Here is a 21,690-nt window from a genome sequence, read left to right as displayed (position 1 = left end):
CAAACCGCCTCAGAAAAGGGCTGGGCCGGCCGGCCCCATGGGCCTAGGCCGGCCGGCCTACCCCTTTTCGGGCTCGCCTCGGTCTCATCTTTGGCGTGTAGACTCCTCGCATCTTCTAGAGTTTCTGTCCTTCATGATTGCACCCCTTTGGACGTTGTTATCTTGGAGATATCTTCGAGGAAAGGATAGGATAGGGAATCCTTCCTTAAATCTTCATTTGTTTTGCTTAATCCCGAAGTATCTTGATCTCATCTTCGTGGGCTTGGTCCTTTGGGCTCTCTTGGAGGATGGATGTGCATGAATGTGCTTCGAATCAACATGGGCTTTGGTCCTTCCTTTGGGCTTTGGCCTTCGTCTTTCTCCGTGTTAGCGCTCGATCACGGGCCTCGTCATTTCATGCTCCAAAATAGGCCAAAAACCTGCAAAAACGAAGTTCCTCCAAAATATATGTGCATATGTGAAAATGACCAATAATTAGGCCGGGGTTAGGACGGTTAGTGATTTTGATATTGAATTCATGCCATTATCAAGGATAAACAAGGGATAAAACGGGTACTTAAGGAGCGCCAACACCGACCCCTCTCCCGGTCGCCCCCTACCTCAAGAAGACCACCTCCGAGTAGCTCTCGCCTCCCTCTTGGCTTTCCCCCACTTCCCCTCGCTGCCGGTGAGCTCCCTCAACGGGAAACGCCGCCGCCGCCTCCTCTATTCCTGGCTCCGGCCAGGGGCTTATCTGCGAGCCCCCAAATCATTCCAGGGGCCTAGATGCAAGATCTCATTTTCTTTTCTTTTTGTTTTCAAAAACAGCAAACTTGTAAATTCGTTTAAAAATCTTACAAAAATCATAAAAATGCAAACCCAACTGTTATGGAATCCTTGCGAAGAGATATACAACTTTTGTTACATTCACTTTTTCATTTGCTCAATAGTTTTTGCTTTATTTAAAATACAAAGAAAATATAGCTTTTATTAGATCTCAAGTTACATGCATGATCTGTTAGCCATTTTTGGCCAGTGTGTTAAATGTTAGATGCATAGCTTTGTGTAAAAGTTTCATCATCAGTTATCATGCCTAGCTATAGGTTTATTTAGGTCTTGCTTTATGACTAGGTTAAGTAGATTTATTTATTTAAGTTGTTATACTATGTTTATTCATCTGAAAACTCTACAGTAGATCTGTGCCATGATATAGTTATGGTAAAAAAAATTTGGAACTTTTTAGTTAAGTGTAACTGGCCCCACCAATTAATAGCATGAGTAAATGTGCTAATTCAAGAAAAATAGTTCCTGCATATTTAAAATTCTAATAATTTTTCTATGGGTTAAATTTGAGTATAGAACCATGCTGGTAAAATATGAGACTCTGGAACTTGATATAACTGTCTGTAGGATTTAAATTTGATTAATGTAGCTTTATATTGTCCTATTTTATCATGCTCTGTTACTTACTTCTTTAAATCTGAAAAATTTACAGTAGACTTACCATAAGTTTAGGAGAACTCAGTAAAAATTGTAGCATCTTTACTTGTAGGGTTTGTTCTATATAAATGAATCTTAATCCTAGTAGTAGTTGTTTAATGTATTTTTTAGTAATTAATATGCTCAATGCAAATAGCTGAAAATTTTATGGCAGGTTTGTACTTAAGTAATTGACTCTCCATAAAAATTTCATCTTCGGAAACTATACCTATCAGCTGTTTTAAATATTCCATGCTTGCATTTGAAAATAATCTTTCTAAAAATAACAAAACCCTCACTTACTTAATGAGAAATAGTTAATTTAGATAATACTCTATAAACGATTGCCCAAGGAGATGTAGAGAAAATATTTTACAACTCTATAGTGAATTAAATTAAGTTTGTTACCATCGCCACAACTCATGCATGTGCATTTCATATAGATTTAACTACTCTCGCCGACGGTACGTACGAGCTGGTGCCGGAGTCCGAGAGTGAGCAGCGTGAAGCTCAAGTTAATCTAACTGAAATTACTGAAGACCTAAACCAAAGTTCAGAAGAGCCCAAGACTAGCTCCGCTCAGGAAGGCAAGCCCCGGAGCATGTCCCGTCTATTTTAAATTTATGCAACTTATTGTTATTCCTATTGATTTATGCATTTAAGTTTACAGGGGTTGATTGGAACCTTAGTTGCATGATCCTAGGTACCTATGCTTGAACACTAGTATGTCTAGGTCGCTAGTTGGCTATGCTAATGGTCCGGTAGAAGTCGAGTGATTTCCTGTCGCTCGCGAAAATTATAGGAGTCGGATGTTTACTACATGCTGCAACTATAAGGTCTACGGGCGGGGCTGTGGTACTTGTGATGCCCCTTCTGTTTAGTGAAATTTGATAAGGCCGCAGTGTGTGGTAGTGGTGATTAAGCGTTTGAACGTACTAACCACATTCTGAGAAATATGGTAATCGGTAAGCATAAGTGCCTGATTGGCCCGGCAAGTGGACTTTACTTTCACCTTCTTTGAACGTCGTTTCACATGCGCGCACATGCGGGTGCAGAGTCGTCGTACTCTGTAGTCGAGGACGGTGACCCTGATCCACAACACGGAAAGAAAGGGGAAATGTTGCACTTGTGACTCTGGGAGTAACCACGTGACGTGTGTTTAGGTCTGCCTTGCAAGGTTAACAAATTTGATTCGAATCGTCCGCCTCTCACGGATATTGGGACTGCTTAACCCTTTTGCCACATAGAGTAATAAGTGTAACAATGATGATGAGGAATATGGTTGAATGATGAAAAATAATTATTTTTCACCATGTATGCTATTGGATAGATGCTAATGTAGAATGGTTAATCGAACTAGAACTTGAAGGCTAAAATCTGAAAATAAGGACTTACTCTTTGTTGCTTTTCGGCAAAAACAACCCCTCAAGCCAAAAGCCTCGCATGTCTAGTTAGAGGGCTAAGTATATTCTAGTCGGGTAAGCCTTGCTGAGTATTAGTATACTCAGCCTTGCTTGTGGCTCAACTTTGTTTTCAGGTGATACGTTTGAAGATCAGATAGCTAGCTTGACTTGGACGTGTACTTTACCTCCTGGTTGGTCGGTAGAGTGGGATTCGACTCCGGCCAACGATGACAATGCCGAGTGATGTCATGTACGGGCTTCATCATGGCATCTTGTATCGTCGTTTAGAACTCGCTTTATTTCCGCTGCAGTTGAACTCTGAACTACTTTCAAGTTGAACTTCAAGTATCTTTCTGAGATTTCGAACTTGGTTTGTAATAATTAAGTTAAGACTCTGTAATGTAATGTATTTGTGAAATGTTGTACTCTCTGGACTCACCTTCGTGTGAGTTGCATGTAAGCTTTTGGTTCGATCGACGCTCAGGTGGATTCATTGGGACTTTACTCGACAGCACTGCTGGATTACTCCGTTTGAAGTGCGTGTTAGCCGGGAATACCTTTAGGGTGATGGTTAGCGCACTTGAGCCGGATTAATTTGGGCGGGACTGCCACACAACATGTCTAACATTCAATTTTGATGGGTTTTCCCTCTGTCCCACCTCCCTCGGTCCTGATAGGTGGGTCCAGCGTGAGGGGTACATTGGACCCAATATGGGTGAGAAAAAATTTCATTTGTTTTCGATCTTTATAGTATAGATAAACTCAAGATTGCAGTACATGCAAGGCATTACCTAGGTGTGCAAGCTTAGAACCAAATAATCGAAAAGTATTTGCTTCGATTCCGCTTAAGATTATGGTACCTATTTAACCCGATAGATTGACATTTTGGAAATGCGGGTGGAGGAATTATTCTCTGGCACTAAACAATCCCTGAACTATATATATTCAATAGCTGCATTTTATATACTCCTCCCATCCTAATTATTAATTATTTTGACATTTTTAGATATATAAACATGCTAAAAATTATGTATCTAGAAATATTAAAGTGACTTATAATTTGGGACCGAAGGAGTAATTAGCATAACACCATTGTCTACATAAACTGGCCTCGTGTGAAAAGCGAAGAGCAATCGCCATTAATGGCTTGTTGGTACTTGGGCGCGCGCCTCGCCGCCAAGGACAGTACAATGACAGGGTACTTGGTCTTCACTTTCCGGAGGTGCCCCGCGATGTTCCGCGCGTAAATCTCGAAGAGATTGTCGAGTATGTGCTCGCCAAAAGGGCGCGCGACCAGGGGCTCGATCACAGCCCTAATGCACTGGGCGACGTTGGCGCCGCTCGAGTTTTTTTTTTATTTTTAACCTTCTTTTTAATAATATTTTAATTTTAACCCGGCTGCCGTTTTATTTGCACGGCATAGCCCATTTGGTCGCGCCATCCGTACTAGCGCGACAATTAGCCTCTGTCGCGCCAGTACGGGTGGCGCGACAGGCGTGCCACGTTGGCAGGGGTTGCGGCGAGCCACGCGGGCAGGTGACATGGGCACGCCTGTCGCGCCACATGCAATGGCACGACAAGATTGTCGCGCCGCCCCGCCTGGCGCGACAGGCGCTATGTCCTGGGCCCGCGCAGGCCCCTTCCTCCCCCACCCTTCCTTTCTTCTCCCTCCTGCCCGAGCCGAGAGGCTTGCTCAAGCCGCCACCGGCCATTCGCCCCCCCCCCCCCCCAGATCCCTCTAAAATCCGGCGTTTTGTGGAGAGAAAAGTGGGGAAAATCGATCCCCATCCTTCCCCGAAGGTATTGCCCCTATTTTTTTCTTCGTTTGACCATTTACATTAGTGGTTCAGGGTGATTAGGGTTTGGATATTGATTTGAAAAATGATGTGGTAGTTGATATTGTAGTCATGATTAAGGTTTTGGATGACATGTAGATGGTACTCTGCTCGCGATTTGGACGTGAGGTAGTACGTGCATGCACCGATTAATATCTATTCTAGGATTGAGTAGATTTATTTGAATTGAGGACCTATTAATATGATTTTCATTCATGGATAATAGGCAACATGGAATTGTTTTTGTAGTTGCTTTCTTTGTAGATAGATGATTTCGCTTAGTTGTTGCACGGAGTATGTATAAAGAAAATGGAGAGTTGGAGAAAATGAATGTGGATGTCTAACATTTAGATACTTCTCCATCGTGGTACTATGTATTGTTTTTAGGTTGATGGCGGAACGCAAGCGTAAGGTTGAGATACAGTATCCTACAGTAAGATGCGAGGATGACCCGGTTCCTCCAGCACTACCTGTCCCAAATTGTGAATGTGGTATTCCGGCAGAGGTGAAGCAATCTAGGTGGCCGACCACAGCTGCTAGAGCGTACTACATGTGTTCTGTTAAGTCGGAAATGCACACTGTGAGTGCCGGAAGAGATACATATTACTGGACAGAGCCGTGTATGTTCTTTCAATGGATTGATGGACCAGACAAATTTGACCCTAGGATCCGGCTTTTCCCATATGATAAGGATGAGACAAAGCCACTCAATGAGTTCAAGAGGTGGGTGCCTCCTCCACCTAATCCTCCTCCAATGACAAATGAAGAAAAGCAAGCGGCAGCGTGCATCCGCGTGGAGAACCCTCCCCTTTTCTACTGTGGGCATCCTTCCAAGCTGCAACATCCCAACCTTGAGCTCCCTAAAAAATTCACTCCATTCTTTCGTTGCAAGCTAACCACTCATGTAAGATTTTTTTAGCAATGGTTTTGAATTGGTTTCGCATGACCTAATATCTAACCGAGTATCTTTGTATTGCATATCCTTTTTTCATGCAGGATGGATGGCCTTTATGTGACTTCCAGGAGTACATCTACGGCCCCAAGATTAATTGGTACTACACTGAAGAGCAAATTAAAGAATTTGAGAGTGGTAAGGCGAAATGGCTGTGTGAGCGGGCTCCAAGACCTCGTTGCAAATGTGGCATTTTGGCTCGAAGGGGTGTCGTTCCAATGGAGTTGGGCTACGGTTGGTATTGTGGCAACTCTTTTGGTCTCTTTTGGGTAATTGACATTTTTCCCTTCTATGCTTGTTTAAATTTTTTGTTTGTCATCCAGTTGGCCAATACATTTCATGTTGTGTAGGAGGGAAGAACCTGTGATTGGGAGACCTTTCCTTGAAGGGAGGATCTTATGATTAAGTTGGGTCGTAGTGCCGAACCGTATAAGACAAGAAAGACCCTTGAAACAAAGGACAAGATAAGGCGTGAGTACAAAGTTCCTCTTACTGACGAAAGGATACTTTTTGGTCCAATTGCCGTTGAATTAGTTGCCAAACATTGAAATTCGGGCAAGCTTGGTCTTGAGTGTCTAGAGGAACTCATCAATTTTTGGAGGAAGAACAGAAGCAGGTACTCGGTAGAAAAGATAAGTGCGGCTAAACATCGTGCATGTGATTTTACGAAGGTTTTTCCTAAAGGAACGTCGGAACACCACTTTCAGTGGAAAGAGGCTTCAAGAAGGGGTGTGGACGTTGATGCGGTAAGGTTTAAAGCAAAGGAAGCCAAAATTGCAAAAGAGGCACAATTTGAGGCAATGAAAGCACTCATTGCTGACTTGGCCGGAGCGGAAGTACGCGTGAGGCCTTCTCAGATTGAGGTAATGAAGACAGTGGTCCAAGACTTGTCCATCGACACACATGTAGTCAATAACCAAGGGAATAGTGCAGTGCAAGACAAAGGGAAGAATGCTTCTGACCATGACCATGTTTCTGATGATGGAGATGATGACGAGTGGTGAGCAATGAATGCAGCGGAAGTAGAGGTCATAGTGTCCCAAATTGAGGGAAGAAAGGGGAAAGCTGTAGTCCAAGATGATGGAGATGATGATGATGATGATGATGATGATGATGATGATGATGATGATGATGATGATGATGATGGTTGGGGAGAGCTTTTGATTGAAGGTGACTCTGATTAGGTAGTTTTATTTGTGGATGTATGGACTCTATGTATGGCTCGACTATGTGTGTGATGGACTATTTTTATTGCTGGACTATTTAGGTGTTTTATCTATTCATGTGGTTATCGTATGTGTAGGAGACTTTATATCTACTTTCGAACATTGTATGTTTATGAAATTTAGAATTTACTTAGTTTGTATCTTGTGCAATGTAATGATGGGTCATCTCCATTGTTTAACAACTATTTTAGGGTACAACATGACATGTTAGATGGATCACTACATATCAAGTGACAGAACAAACACATGTTACATTCCCAACTAGAGTGCATAAGTTGATAGGGCCACATAAATCCATGTCCACTAACATTCTAGCATTATCATCTAGCATTATCATCTACCAGTTCTGATTCATTCTAGCATTATCATCTACCAGTTCATATTAGCTCATTCAAGAAGAGGGTGTCAAGGTAATTAGAGGATGTTGCTGGCTCTATAGTAATTTGATCGGTCATGGTGCATTTTGGAGATTTTTATGATGATCTAGCTATGTCAGTTGGTTCGGGTAATTTACATGGCCTTTCATAAAAGCTCATAGGGCTCCGGTGTATAGAGAGGGCCAAAGGACTCGTTGGTTTGGACATAGTTTCTTTGTTCCTGTGTTTCTGTTTTGCTCTCCCCCTTTTTTTGCTTCTTTTCTTTTTAAAAAAAAAAGAAAAAAAAAGCAATTCTATGCGCGTGGATTACCCAAATTGGGACGACGATAGGACATTTCACTTTCTTTCGCAATATTTCTTTACTTAAGATGAAGGAACCGAGTGCCGAATTGAAATCTCAACAAAGAAATGAAAGCATAACTCTTTCCTCTTGTTTAGTGATTGTGCAGACGGAGGAGAGGAAATGAAAGCAGAAGAAGTTATCGAAAACCTCTCTGGCTTATCAATCTAGCAAGCATAGGAAATCCAATTTCGATAATCTTACACTGTGGCGCCACTACCATTGGCGCGACAGCAACGTACTGCCGCGCCAACCTGTCGGTCAGCCCAGAATCGACTGCATTTGTGGGACGTTGGCATGGCAGGCAGGTTTTGTCGCGCCATTCCTTGTGGCGCGACGGTCCCTTATTGTCGCGCCACTATCAATGGCGCGTCAAGGGCGTTCTGCCGCGCCAGCTTGTGTCGATGCCCAGAAAGGCCTGCATTTGTGTCCCGGTGGCGTGACTGCACAGATTTGTCGCGCCATCCAGGGTGGCGCGACAAAGGCCATCCAGAAACGAGAGAAATTTTTGGAGAAGTCTGTGTTCTCAGGCCGCGGTGTTCTCAGTGAACATTAAAAATCGGGTTATTTGGACATAGATCTTGGCTAGCTTGTTCATTTCCTAACATGTATCTGAACTACTATTCAAGCCTGGCGGCCCTTAAACTCATCAATGACAGCTAGGCAAACATGGCTGCCCTCAAAACTGCGTCCATGAACAAACCGGAAAGTTGGGTTAAGCTTGAAATTCCGGCTCCTACGATTGGAGATGTAGAAGTAGTAACAACTCTGAAGGACAGTGTCATGAGATCAAGGATGGATGCCTAAGATCATGTAACAAGAACAACTCGATACTAGCAAGCAACTAAGTGAACACAATATTATCATGGTTCGATTAGACCAAAATAAACTAAACAAAACAATGCAATCAATTTCTCTGTTTCAACCTACACATGACTCCCAACTCTTTTCTGGTTGCACTCCTATGCCCCCTTGATTCCTCATGCACCTGTTCCAGTCAGCCTAGTCCTCAATAATTTTTTTGCCAAGCAAAACCAGCTGGGTTAAAGAGAAAAGGAGTGCCTTACAAGCACCAGTAGTCCATCACAAGGTCAATAGTCCATTACAAGCACAAGTATTCCTTACAAACTTAAATAATCCATTACAAGCACTAATAGTTCATCACAAGTTCTAGTTGACATGTTTAGAATAACTCGAGGCACATAGTGCAGCTATTGCTTCATCTCCGGCGGCGGCGCTGGTCGGGAGGGCTGAAAGGATCATTGCGGCGCCGTTGCCGTCCAGGGGCTGTTGGGAGCACGTTCCCGCTACCAACGTCGGTGTGGTCACGAGAGCGGCGTTGTCGGCGAGGCAGAGGAGCATCTTGTGGTGCCTACAACAATAATTTAAAGTTCCGAGGAATCTTTAAGAGCAATGTTATGTACATCATGGAGTCTAAGTTATATGATTTGAATTAATCATGCTGGCCTGGCTCGATTCACCCTGAGTCTGCGTTGCTGGGGGACCGTCAAACATCTGTGACATCCTGAGCACCTGGTAGCTTGGGTCATCATCTTCTGAGTTCTCTTCCTGGTCAGACTCTTCACTGGATTGCGGTGATTGGATAGCTTTTTCCCTTGATCCTGCACGTGACACCGTCCGCAAAGTGGACCGCGACTGACTTCTGGAAGCAGAAGGCAAAGGAGTAGTAGTGGTCGCGTTACCGTAGTGAATCGGTGTCCGTGTGCTAGAACTAGGGCCATGTGCACTCGAAGCTCCTGCACCAGGTGCTTGTGGACTGAACTCCTCATCAGGGCGAGCCATGCAATTAAGCTTCGCGGCCATCCGCCTACAACTCCGGCGGACCCTCTGTGTTCAGCCGATAAATGTAAGACAATACACATACGAAAGTATTACAAAGATGGTGACAATATGAGTAAACAAAAAGATGGTTACCTCGACAAATGCCCTAAAGTGGCCCCCTCCATTGTCTCCTTCACTTGCATGAGCCATTACCACGCCTGCCTCATTAGCGAGACGCCCGAGTTGTTGTGCTTGATACGATTGAGTTAGTCCTAACATAATTGAAACTGTGAATATATTTGTAAGAACCCAAAACATTGAAATAGCATTATGTACCATGTAGTTCTGCAAAAGGCCCCTTTCGGGCTGCACTCCACCGCGAGTGATGTCATCATACTCGTCGATGATGTCATCATCATCGTCGGTGTCCGCATGGTCTTCTATAGGCTCAGTTGATCGTGGCGGCTTGATTAAAACTCTGGTGACTGAATGGAACCAACGAAGGTATTCCTTGTAATGGTTGTGCCTATGTGCTGGCCCACTTTCCGGATCCATCCTTTGCCTCTATTCCCACTGCCCCAGAGGCACTGCGTGTTTGACACGCCAATCATTCTCTGTGTACCGTTTCTTCCTGTCAATTCTGACATAGGAGCGGTATATTAGTGACATCATATTTGGTAGGACAAATATAATTCGAATTAAATACAACATACCGATGCAATGCCTGGGATGTTGAAATAGCCTCCGGAGGGAAGTCTTGCAATCTTGAGAACTGCCTCTTAACACGGTGTGGTAAGTGGAGCTCGACTACAAAGTAGAAAATCAAAGGCACACAAGTCCTCCACAGTTCTGCATCTCTTCTGCAAATGTCACTAAGTCCCAAATCCTCCAGCTCGTCTCGACTGTACGGTGTCCAGAATATCTATGTAACATGCAAGCATTAGATATTGTGAGGACTAAAGTATTTATTTGAAAACCCAGGATGCAGATTAGTACCTCATTTTGTGTGAGGCAGTCTAGGTCGTCCATGTAACGCATGTAGCAGCGCAAAGGATCCCCTCTGACAGCTCCAATGTTCTTCCAACAGTAAGCAACGGTGGGCCTTGACCCAGGATCATGGTGCGGCCACGGCTACAAACGGAGAAAAGTTAGGGTTCAGAACAACAAATAATGTGCACTAAACTCAAAATTAAATTGTAAGCCAAGAATTGCCTCTAGTTCACGGTATGGCCGGCCGACTGGAAACAGCTCCCAAATCCATATTTGCAGGAGGTATGCACAACCTCCTAGGTTTGAGTCATTGCCAACACGCCGACATGTGTCACAAAGCTGCCGGTAAAGCCAAGCTAGTCCTGCCGACCCCCAGTTGTACTGAGCGATGTTCTCCCGCTGCTGTCCTAGAATTGGAAGGACCATCCATGAGATCGTGTTCCCGGAACCATCAGGAATCAGGAAACCCCCTAACAGGTGCCACAACCACACGCGAGCATACCGCTCTACAGCCTCCTGAGGTGCTCCCTGAGGACAATGGTTGAAATTCTGCTTCAACCAAGCCGAGCTAACCCCTGAAGTTTTCCTATCCTTGACTCCCTCAGGTGGTTCTGGAGGTCGAATCCCAATGTGTGCCTCCACCATATCCCTCCAACCATCAGTCTGAATCATGATGATCACTGCATTGCCCTCTAAAGGTAGCCCGAGAATCATCGCCACATCTTGCAAAGTGATGCTGACCTCCCCGCAAGGTAAATGGAATGAATGTGTCTCTGGCCTCCATCGGTCCACAAAAGCAGTCAGAAGAGGGGCATCCATAACTGGGAGCCCCGCACAGACAACACGCGAAAAAGGAAGCATCCCGGCCCGGCGAAGGTACGGCACGTACCGCTCATCCCACCAAAGTGGGGAGTGGGTACGTGCGCGGAGGGGCTGCAGCGCCTGATAGCATAGCAAACGAGTTGTTAGAGGGCAGGAAAAAATTATATAAATTGAAGTACTTGATAAAACAAATACTAACCTCCCCACGGTCAACTAGGACGTGTGCTCGGTGCTTGGAGTCGTAGAACGTCTCCAGTAGGGGGAACCTGGGGTGCGCCATCCTGCAGTGACAAATCAAAACTTGATCAGTTAGAACCAACAGAAAAATGAACTCTATTTTAAACAATAAATATAGACGATCAATAAATATTATTGCAACAACGATTGTAGAGTAACAATAAACTCAAATTAAACTTGTATTGCTAATTATTATTCATACTAAGCACAAACCTGTATTCTATGCCTTCTTCTCTTACTCGGGTTAGGTTGGGCCATTCTTTTTCTTTTTGATTTCTTTTTCTTCTTACACTTGCACTGAGAACAAAATCTATGGCACTTGGAGCAACGGTTCTGGCTCCTGTCCTCATCGAAATCACCGGTGCCATAGTCCGCACTAGCCCGACCTTGCGACTCGTCCATGTCACATTTGAGCCTTTTCTTCCACCTCCTTCCTTTTTTAGGTTTCAATAGCGACGCATCCAGCACGTACTCTAATCCCTTGTACTCGGGCCATTGGGACGGATCGAGGTAAGGCTCAAAACTGGACTCCCATATGTTGATTGTGTTCGACCGAGCGTAGTACGGACTCAAATAAGTGGGGCTTTTGAAACAAAGTCCTCGAGCTTTACATGCCGTTATTAGGTGGGAGCATGGAAGGTGTAACAGCTGTGGTGTCATGCAAGTGCACTCGCCAGATTTGAGGTCCACTTTGTAATGGTGTCCTCCATGACTCTCTCCTCCTATATTTGTACCACCTGCACCTCTAACACCATAAATCATTCTTTCAGGGCCGTAAGGTGCTGCAAGTTGGTTCACTGATCTATCCTCAGCATCCTTCAGGTGTTCCTCCGCTATTAGTCCCCATTGTTCACCCTTATCCAACAAACTCCGGGCTTTACCCCATCTATCGACGAAGTACTCATTCAACTTCTCGAAGGAGTACTCTACAATGCCTGCAACAGGTCTTGACCGAATACCCCTAAATATATTGTTTAATGACTCAGCGTTGTTCGTGGTCATGATACCGTATCGCTTCCCACCTTCATCATAAGCAAGAGCCCATTTATCCTTGTCAACCATCTCGCCTTTCAGCCACTCCTTGGCCGTGTCATTCATTTCCTTCTCCAAATCTGCAAGTTTTTCTTCAAAAACTTTCTCCATGCGCACTGAACAAAGCAACTTTAGTTTCCCAATTAGTTCCTTCTTTTTCTGACGCCTCCACATGTTTGCTGCAAAGTGTCGCATGCACCACTTATGCACAAGAGGGGGAAATCCATCCATGTGCTCTTTAGCGCAGTTTAGGAGGCCATGGTGCCGGTCAGAAATCATACAAACTTGCCTGGAGGGACCCAAGACATACCGCCACACCAGCTTCATGTACCAAGACCAGCTGTCGTTGTTTTCTCCTTCGGCCAAATCAAATGCTAACGGAACTAGTTGTCTCTCTGGATCCACCGCAACTGCCGTCATTAGTGTCCCCTTGTATTTACCCGTCAAGAATGTGGCATCCACGAGGATCACAGGTCGGCAATGCTGGAATGATTCAGCACACTGGGGAAAGCACCAGAACACCCTTTGTAAAACATGCTTGTACACTCCGTTGTGAGGAAGCATCATGTTTCCCGTGTGTATGAACCATCTAATACCTGTATTGTATAGGGACATGCCCGTCAAGACTCTGGGCACCCTTGCATATGACTCTAGCCAATCTCCCCAGCAAAGAGCTATAGCATGCTGTTTTGCACGCCATGCTTTCGAGTACTTCACCCGGTAAGAACACATGCCGAAAATTGACTCCATAAGCGAAGGAACTGATGTGTCGCTGTCCTTCCGAACAATACCAAGAATGTGATGTGCTAGGTAACGTGCCGTGCACTGCGCGTGAACTTGCTTCGGTCTCGAGGATGCACATGTGTGAGGCTGTATTACTCTGGTGATTTTCCACTGACCTGTGCCCCTAACAATCCGTGACCATACACCCCATAGGCACCCCTACTTGCATAGCACATCGTACCGTAAGCTCTTGTCCGAATGAACCACATTAAATGGACGATGATGATGCACTGCATAATCAGCTAAGAAAAACTGCAACTCCGGAAGTGAATTGAACTTCATGCCCTTGCGAATCTCTGGATTGTCACTATCAATTACACACTCGCTTTCAAAGATATATGAGTCACAAATGGCTCTATGGATCCTACTAAGATCCTTAGCATTTGAAACCGCCGGGACTTCAACGTGGGCTAGCTTCATCATGCGCAACTCTTCAGCGATATAACTAAATCGTGCCTCAGCATTATTAACAGCCTGACCCATTGCCCCATCCCTACACTCCTCATCACCCCTTATTTTCTCATCACTAGGGCTGGATCCGTTGCCATCATTATTTTCCTGCTCTGCTTGGGGCGCCCTAGCATTACCCTCCGGTTCTTCTTCCCCAGTGGCTTCATCATCGTTCTCATCATCACTACTATCGTATTCATTGTCCTCTGAACCTAAAGAAACATCATCATCCTCTCCAGCACCTCTGTCATCCTCCTCCTCGAAGGTACCATTGTCGAAATGATCGCAAGCGACGGCCATATCATAATCCGCAACAAATTCACTAGCACAAGTGAGATTTGGGACATCTTCTACAACAGTAGACTCTTGAGTTATATTCTCAATACGAAATGGAACTTCATCTACTATCCCAACTGGTTCTTGTGATCTAGATGTACGAGTTATTTCAACAACAATCTCCCAACAAACCACATTTGCACGCGCAACTATATCCTTGTACTTCCTCCAATGCATCTCCGATTCCAATGTCAGCATAACATAATGTGTTCTAGCTTTACCGCAGTCAAATCTGCCCCGCAGAGTTATTTCATCAATGCCACAAGAATGCTTTGAAACAACTCGGTCTACCAAATCCTTGAACGATGGAGAACTGTCACAAAACAGTCCAAATAATACTAATCAAGTGCAATAATTAACACTTAAACTTAAACCAGAATTACTGCACTCAACCAGTACACTCAGACCGCCTGCTGTAACCAGGATCGATTACACAGGAACTCTCGCCAAAAGACGAGCACAGATGATTACCGGCAACAAAAACATTTAAAGTCATTTACAACCCGAGTTAACAGAAATACTAACTTAAACTACAACAAGCGTTTACAAGCCAGCTTTACAATTCAAACCTCAGAGTTCAAACGCAGCGGAAAGTAAATTAGAGTTTAAAACAAGCTTCAAAACAATACGATAGATAACGTCGCAGACAAAGACGAGCTTCACACCTTGCCCACTGATGTGAGGCTCACCTGCCCGAACTTCACGGAGAAGACGGGACCCACTCGACCGACCAACCCGGAGGAAGTGGTTGACCGATCCACGAGGCGCAGATCTCTTCGGAGTCTTCCGGAACGCAACCTGCTAAAAATATATGGCAGCAACAAGCCTGAGTATTCTAATACTCAGCAAGACTTACCCGACTATGGGTATACTTAGCCCATTATCTAGACATGCAAAGCTGTTTGGCTCTGGAGTTATTTTGCTGAAAAGCTACTAACAGTGAATTCTTACTTTCAGTATTTTAGCTCAATTTAAATTTATCAGGTACCAACTTGGTTTGCACCAACATCTAGAGCACGCATGGTTGATCACATTATCTTTTCAGATTACCACAGCCAAACATTCTCAGTTCAAACTTATTCCACTTCTTTACTACGATGTGACAGAGAGATCAAGGTTCTCATATCCGCGAGTCACGGTGAATCGATTCGATTTAACCTTGCAAGGTGGACCTAACCAACACGGCACGTATATGCCCCGTCGGGCTATACACACCAACCCTTCACATATGCACACCGAATAGGCGAACTGCCCTGCGACCCGGGACTGCTAGCCCCACCGATACCAACGAAGGGTCAGCCATGAGTTTAATTACTAGCTCCACTGGTGAAGACAGTATCAAGTCCACCTACCGGTGCACATATGTTACTGAGCTTACCGGTTTCGACTACCTCCTACTCCCGGCATGCGGTTAGTACTGTTCAATCCTCGATCAATAGTGCCAACAACGGTACGGTCCTCAATCGACACAGGGGGAGGCTCACTTTCCATAACTTCCATATCCATAACTAATCCATCTCCGCCCGGTCTCCATTTTTCCTTTCTTTTTCTCAAAGATTCAAACTCCAGTAACTTTTTCATAAGTAACAAGACCTATATCTCGCGAGTGACAGGAATCACTCATCTTCTACCGAATCCTAATTAAGCATTGCAGTACTAACGACCTGTATACTAGTAGAGTGACTGAGGAAACCTAGGGATCATGCATCTAAGGTTCCAATCAACTCCTAGAAACTTAAATGCACAATAAATATATAACAAATATTGAATACTGAAATTAAGGGTTATGCACCGGGGCTTGCCTTGCAGGTCAGCAGGGTTAGTGGTTTCTCCGGAAGCTTGATTAACAACTTCTCCTGGCTGCGGTTCTCCTGCGAAAGGCTCCTAGACCGGCTCGGCAATCAGCTCATAGACGACGTCGGTTTCAGCGTCTACACGAGTAAAATATGCCATGCATGAAACTCATGAAATGATGCAACGCAATACAATGCAGTACAATGCAAAACTCACAAAAGGCTGCACGGACAAAACTTTACCAACAGCCGCTTCAACTAGGGTTTAACGGGATGGTGGAAAGCGGCGACAGGGTTTGGTTCTAAGTTTCTTTTTAGCCTGAAGTGTCTCCATCAAAGAAGACGAGAGGGTGCATTGATCAGATCCAGTTCAACTTTAAGTCCGAAAGGAGGTGCTCTCGGTCTCAATTACCATTAAAAAAGTGCAAACAAAACCATCTATCATAAGTGATGAAACCATCCATTTCATGGTTCTATCAAATAGAGCATGAAATTACGAAGCTAATGCAACTGGTTTTGACTTTCTAGGATTTTTCTAGGAATTTCTATGAATATTGGAAGATTTCAACCAAAATCAACAAAAAGAAATAAAACTACCCTAAAATCCTGACTCGCGGGTCCCACTTGACAGGGAGAGAGAGGGGGGCGGTTCCCCTGCTCTGCCCCTACCCTGGCCGCTCACCGGCGGCGCGCCGAGCGCGCGCGGCGGTGGCTTGGGCCGGCCGGCCAGCGGGGCGGCGCGGGCGGGCCCACGCGCAGGAGCTAGCGCGGGCGCGACCCACGCAGGGCGGCGGCTCGAGGAAGAGCACGGCGACGCAAGGACCAGGGGCGGCGGCTGCTCGCGGGCAGGGGCGGTGGCGCGGCGTTCCTCGCCGGCGGCGAGGCCGGCCGGCGGCGGGAGGAGCAGCGCCACGGCCAGGGGAGCTTAGCGGCCTAGGGGCGCGCAGCAGCGGCTTGCAGCCCCACACAGGGCGGCCCCGCGGCGGCGCGCGCGGCGGCGCAGAGCGCCCGCGGCGCGGCGGTGAGCCGGCCGCGGTGGCGGCGGTTTCCGCGGGGGGAAAAGGTCAGTGAGGAGGAGGAGTTCGCGAGGATTCTCACCGCGCGCTCGATTCGAGCTGAGGAGGGCCGGGAGAGGGAGTTCGACGGGAGGGGCGAAGCTCCGGCGACGGCAATGGCGGCCAGCGGTGGCGCAGGCGCTGATTCTGCCTAGGGTTGGCTCAAACGAGCTCTGAAACGGGCGGAGGAGATGGTGGGCGAGGTGGAGCGGCTTGGGGCGCGGAGAATCGAGCGGGGTGGCGAGGATGGCGGCGGAGGACGGCCGGAGGACACCGGTGACGGCCTGCTCGTGCTCGGCTGCGTGCTCCACAGGGGTGAGGAATGGGGAACGGGGAGGCGAAAACGGACACGACTCCGTGCGGATAAGGACGGTGCAGGAGCACGACGGGCGAGGTTCGTCGGCACGACGCGTGGCGACGCCAACGTCGATGGCCGGCGGTGCACTGACTAACCGGGGATGCACAGTACCAATGTTGAACTCGTTTGAATGATTTTGATCAAAGTTTGACTGCCCAAAACTCCAAATTTCATATGGGAACATAAAATTTGGTCAAAATAAAAGTTGTAGAGGGATAGAAGGTCTACAACTTTGCTTTTGGGCGAAAATTGATTCGAAGCTCGGATTAGGGAGAAAAACGAGAGCGAACGCGGCTAAACAATGTTTTACCACGCGAACTCGATTAACGCTAATGATCGTGATTAACCCTGATTAGCGATTAAGCATGATATTAACACCAAAACTAACACCGGTGTGTTACAAGAACTATCGAAAAGTTCTACATCCTCTATCATATTCTCAAACTCTCCATTTTTCTTAACCATACCCCCGTGAAAGAACCAAACTAATTCGTCCATGTCTAGGTATATTCAGAGATCTAAAAATATGAGACAAAGCCACTATTAATTACAGCAGCAACAAGTACTCTATAATACTATGTGCCTAAATATATCGACAGAAATGTGCTCATTAATCTTATATATGAAAATTTTAAGCTCAACAAATATTTACAGCCTACATCTGCTAATGCTTAAGTTGCTAAAGAAAAATCTTAGCTCAACTCATTTCATTTGTGCCCAAATCTATACAAGCACCACAAAATTTCCAAGCTACTTAGTGCTTACTACAAGTTTTACGAGCATTCACATGATTAAAGAGGTTGCAGTGTGCAAACAAAATGAAGAACTACTACAATGTGCACATGTAAAAATTCATGAACAAGTAGTTAATATTGGCATCACAAAGATATTATTTTTCCCTCTACTCAATCCTACAATACTTATTAATCGGTGCATGCACGTGCTACCTCACGTCCAAATCGCAAGTAGATAAACATCTACATGTCATCCAAACATCTAATCATGACTAACCTATCAACTACAACACTTTTCCTTAAATCAAAAACCTAACCCTAATCACCATGAACCACAAATATCTACTAATGTGCATGGTTAAACGACGAAATAATTAAGGGAATACCTTCAGGGGAGGTAGGGGAACGATTCCCCCCACTTTACCCCCTTCAAAACGCCGGATTTGGAGGGGATCTGGGGGGCGACGCCGGCGGCGGCCTCTCTGGAGGCGGAGTTGTCGGGAGGAAGAGAGGGAAGAAAGGGGGGTGGGGGAGAAGGGGCTGGCGCGGGCCCATGATATTAGCCTTGTCGCGCCAGCCCGCACGGCGTGACAAGACTTGTCGCGCCACCGCATGTGGCGCGACAGACCCGAACACGTCAGCACCCACGTGGCGCAGGATCAGGTCGCAGCGCCAGCGTGGCACGCCTGTCGCCCCACCCGTACTAGCGCGACAGAGGCTAATTGTCGCGCCAGTATGGATGGCGCGACCAAACGAGCTATGTCGTGCAAATAAAACGGCAGCCGGGTTAAAATTAAAATATTATTTAAAAAAGTTAAAAATAAAAAAATTAGCGCCGCTCCGGGCGCTGTCGAGCACGAGTTCGCCGTCGTCCAGGTCGTCGTCATGGGGATCCCAGTTGTACTCGAAGAGTTGGATGTGGTTGATGTCGAAAGCCTCGCTCTGCCTGATCACGTCCCGCACCTCGTCCACCGAAGGCGCGTAGAACGGGAGGTTGAAGGAGTCCAGCGTCTCCTTCTCCACACGGCCCTGCCATGCATCAAGAAGATCCAGCTTCATCAGGTCTCTAATTAAACTTTCTTGGAGATAGCTAGCAGGGTTCAGCTCTTGAATTAGACTGAGCGATCGACACAGGTGATGTTGCACGAACGACAAATAAACCTCTTTGACAAGGGACTGAAGAGCCTGCGCAAGCAGCCCCCACATGTAGCTGACTTCGCCACGCAGCACGTCTTGGCTCTTCCTGCCCAGGAACGACAGCACCATCTGGCCGTTGGACGCGAGCTCCTTGTGACGCAGCTTGAGGAACAGCGAGAAGTCCTCCTGGCAGCTTGAGGAACAGCGAGAAGTCCTCCTGGAACTGCTTCCTGTACAGCTTCACCACCGACGGCGGCGTGGCCTCCCAGATGTAGATGTTGCCCTCGTTCAGAACCGTGCCTCTCGCGAGCTCCTCAGGTACCTAGAGACACACGACGACACGCATATGCAGCTGTATCGATCAGAACTGCTCATCAGGCCGGTGGCAAAGCAGTTTAATAACCTAATTAACAGTTTAATAACCTAATTAACACAAGTAAATTGCATGCACACTTCATCACTTGTTGATTGGTTAATTAATTAAATCTGTTCGTGCGTGCCTTGGATCGCCACATGAGGCAGTAGGAGGAGTGGAAGAGGTGGACGGAGCGGTCGGGGAAGAGCCTGGTGTAGAAGGACCCCGGCAGCCCGGCGACGTAGTACGGCGGCAGGGAGTCCCCCTTGTCCCTGGCGGCCAGCTTCCTGAACAGCTCCAGGGACTGGAAGACGAGGTTGAAGTCGTTCCCGGGGAGGTCGTTCAGGAAGAACTGCACGTGCTGCACCGGCGGCGGCGGTTGCTGGCCGCCCGCCACCAGCCGCAGCTCCGCCTCCCGGCGGCCGGCGGCGACCGCGCCGAGCACCTCGGAGACGACGAGGAGCGTATTGGGCCCCGACGAGCAGCCGAGGTCCGCGATGACCATCGCGCCGGCGGAGGAGAGCGACGCCGACGCGCGCGCGGCCGCCACGGCCTCGTGGAGCGCGGGCCTCGTCTTCAGTATCGACCTCTCCTGAAAAAAAAAACACACAATTTTCTTAACATGCATATGCAGCCATCCTGCAGGTAGTCAGATGATGGATGGGGAAGCACGGACCTGGAGCCTGGAGTTGGAGGCGTAGCTGGTCTCGCCGTCGCCACGGCTCATGTGGAGGTCGCGCTCTACCTTCATGGCTGCACACTACCGGCGAGGTACTGGACAATGGCAAGCTTTGCTTTTGCCACTTCGGTTTGTATGCAGACTGTGGTTTCGCGCTGCCACGTCGTAGTTGCGGAACACGAGTGGAGCTTAGCTTCTCAATTTATAGGCCCATCAAGCAGGGTCAATAATAGCGCCTGAGAGGCGAGCGAGTCCAAACTCACGTAGCTTTTAGCGTACGCCTTTGGTGCTCCAGTGGAGCCTCGTGATGTTTTCCGTATCCAGCCGGGCCCTTTCTTGCAGGTCTTCTGTTCGAACTTCGAAGCATTCAGCCGATGCTAGCCACCAACTTAGCCTTTTAGTTCGTGAATTTTTTTTGAGTTTTTGTATTATAACATTTTCGTTGTTATTTGATAATTAATGTCAAATTATAAACTAATTAGGCTTAAAAGATTCATCTTGTTGTTTACAGTTTAACCGTGTAATGAGTTATTTTTTTAACTGCATTTAATACTCCATGTATATGTTCGAAAATTCGATGTGATAGGTACTATATAAATTTTTTTGGGACTAAATAGGGCCAAATATCTCTATAAAAATTTATGCGGTCGTCTCTTATGATACACCATCGAAACACTTGGGTTGAAGTTAAGGGCATCATGAATGTGTAAGGCCGGTTGGTTCTTAAAGGTGGGATCCATGGGAGGTAAAGATCGGCTATGCTCTGTCAACCCGCAAATCCAATACAGCAATCGCTCGCCAGAGCTACTGCTGGCGCGCGATGTGCCTGACATGCACCGCAAGGTCCATCTTATATTAATGACTTCCTTCAACGTACTCAAGGTTCATTTCCCTCTTCCTTCGCTTCATTTTCTATTTTATTTTTACTTCTCAACACGCGGTAGCTACAATCATTAGCGTGGGTAAATAATTAGTACACAAAATATCTTCTTATTTAACATGTGGGTAGCTACAATCATTAGCTAGATGGCTAATAAATTCATGTATGTGTTTGAAATTATTTTCTAGAAAGAGTTATGCACAAAGTTGCGCAGAATAAATTGTGTATAGATTTTACGATGATGTTGATTACTTGTATAAGTTATTTATAAGAGTTAGGTTAGAAAGATTATACAGAGAAATTATCATTATAATTTTACCTGTGAACTTTGTTGGCACTAGTCTCATATGAACTTGTAATGAAATATTATCATTAAAATGTTATTCTAAAAAAATTATAAGGATAAGTTATGCTTAAAAGTTTGTTCAAAACTTCTCTAACAACAATTTTACTAAAAATATATTCTAAAAAAATTAGACATAAAAGTTATACACGAATTTTATGCACATAAATTTTATAACTTTTCAAAAATAAAAAAATTGCGGAAAATAAAACTTTTCAAAAAAGGAAAGTTGCCTGGTTGGAGATCTCTCGCTCGCAAGCCTGCTAGCGCCCGCTCGCAAATTAGAATCTCCCCAACCCGCAAGCCCCCGCCATTGTCCTTCCTCAGACTTTT

General features: G+C 46.0%; 1 protein-coding gene across 1 annotated transcript; it reads right to left on the bottom strand.

Annotated features, from left to right (window-relative positions):
- Positions 1-3,801: 3,801 nt before the first annotated feature.
- On the bottom strand, positions 3,802-20,288 carry LOC120639964 (anthranilate O-methyltransferase 2-like). Its single transcript, XM_039915876.1, has 8 exons — positions 20,132-20,288; positions 19,850-20,047; positions 19,601-19,816; positions 19,325-19,422; positions 19,125-19,293; positions 18,830-18,992; positions 17,203-17,224; positions 3,802-4,201 (listed from the first exon to the last, which is right to left on the bottom strand). The coding sequence occupies exons 1-8, from the start codon at positions 20,204-20,206 to the stop codon at positions 3,958-3,960; spliced, it is 1,185 nt and encodes a 394-aa protein (XP_039771810.1). The 5' UTR covers positions 20,207-20,288; the 3' UTR covers positions 3,802-3,957.
- Positions 20,289-21,690: the final 1,402 nt, after the last annotated feature.

Source organism: Panicum virgatum, chromosome 1K (assembly GCF_016808335.1).
Source record: "Panicum virgatum strain AP13 chromosome 1K, P.virgatum_v5, whole genome shotgun sequence".
NCBI classification, from domain to species: domain Eukaryota; kingdom Viridiplantae; phylum Streptophyta; class Magnoliopsida; order Poales; family Poaceae; genus Panicum; species Panicum virgatum.
Note: the sequence above shows the minus strand (reverse complement) of the source record. Positions and strands in the feature narration are given on the sequence as shown.

Excerpts from the sequence above, each read along its gene's own strand:
- LOC120639964 (XM_039915876.1), bottom strand. The coding sequence starts at position 20,206 with ATGAAGGTAGAGCGCGACCTCCACATGAGCCGTGGCGACGGCGAGACC. Across the intron at positions 20,048-20,131 it reads CCTCCAACTCCAGGCTCCAG|GAGAGGTCGATACTGAAGAC; the intron begins GTCCGTGCTTCC and ends TTTTTTTTTCAG. Across the intron at positions 19,294-19,324 it reads GTGAAGCTGTACAGGAAGCA|CTGCCAGGAGGACTTCTCGC; the intron begins GTTCCAGGAGGA and ends CTGTTCCTCAAG.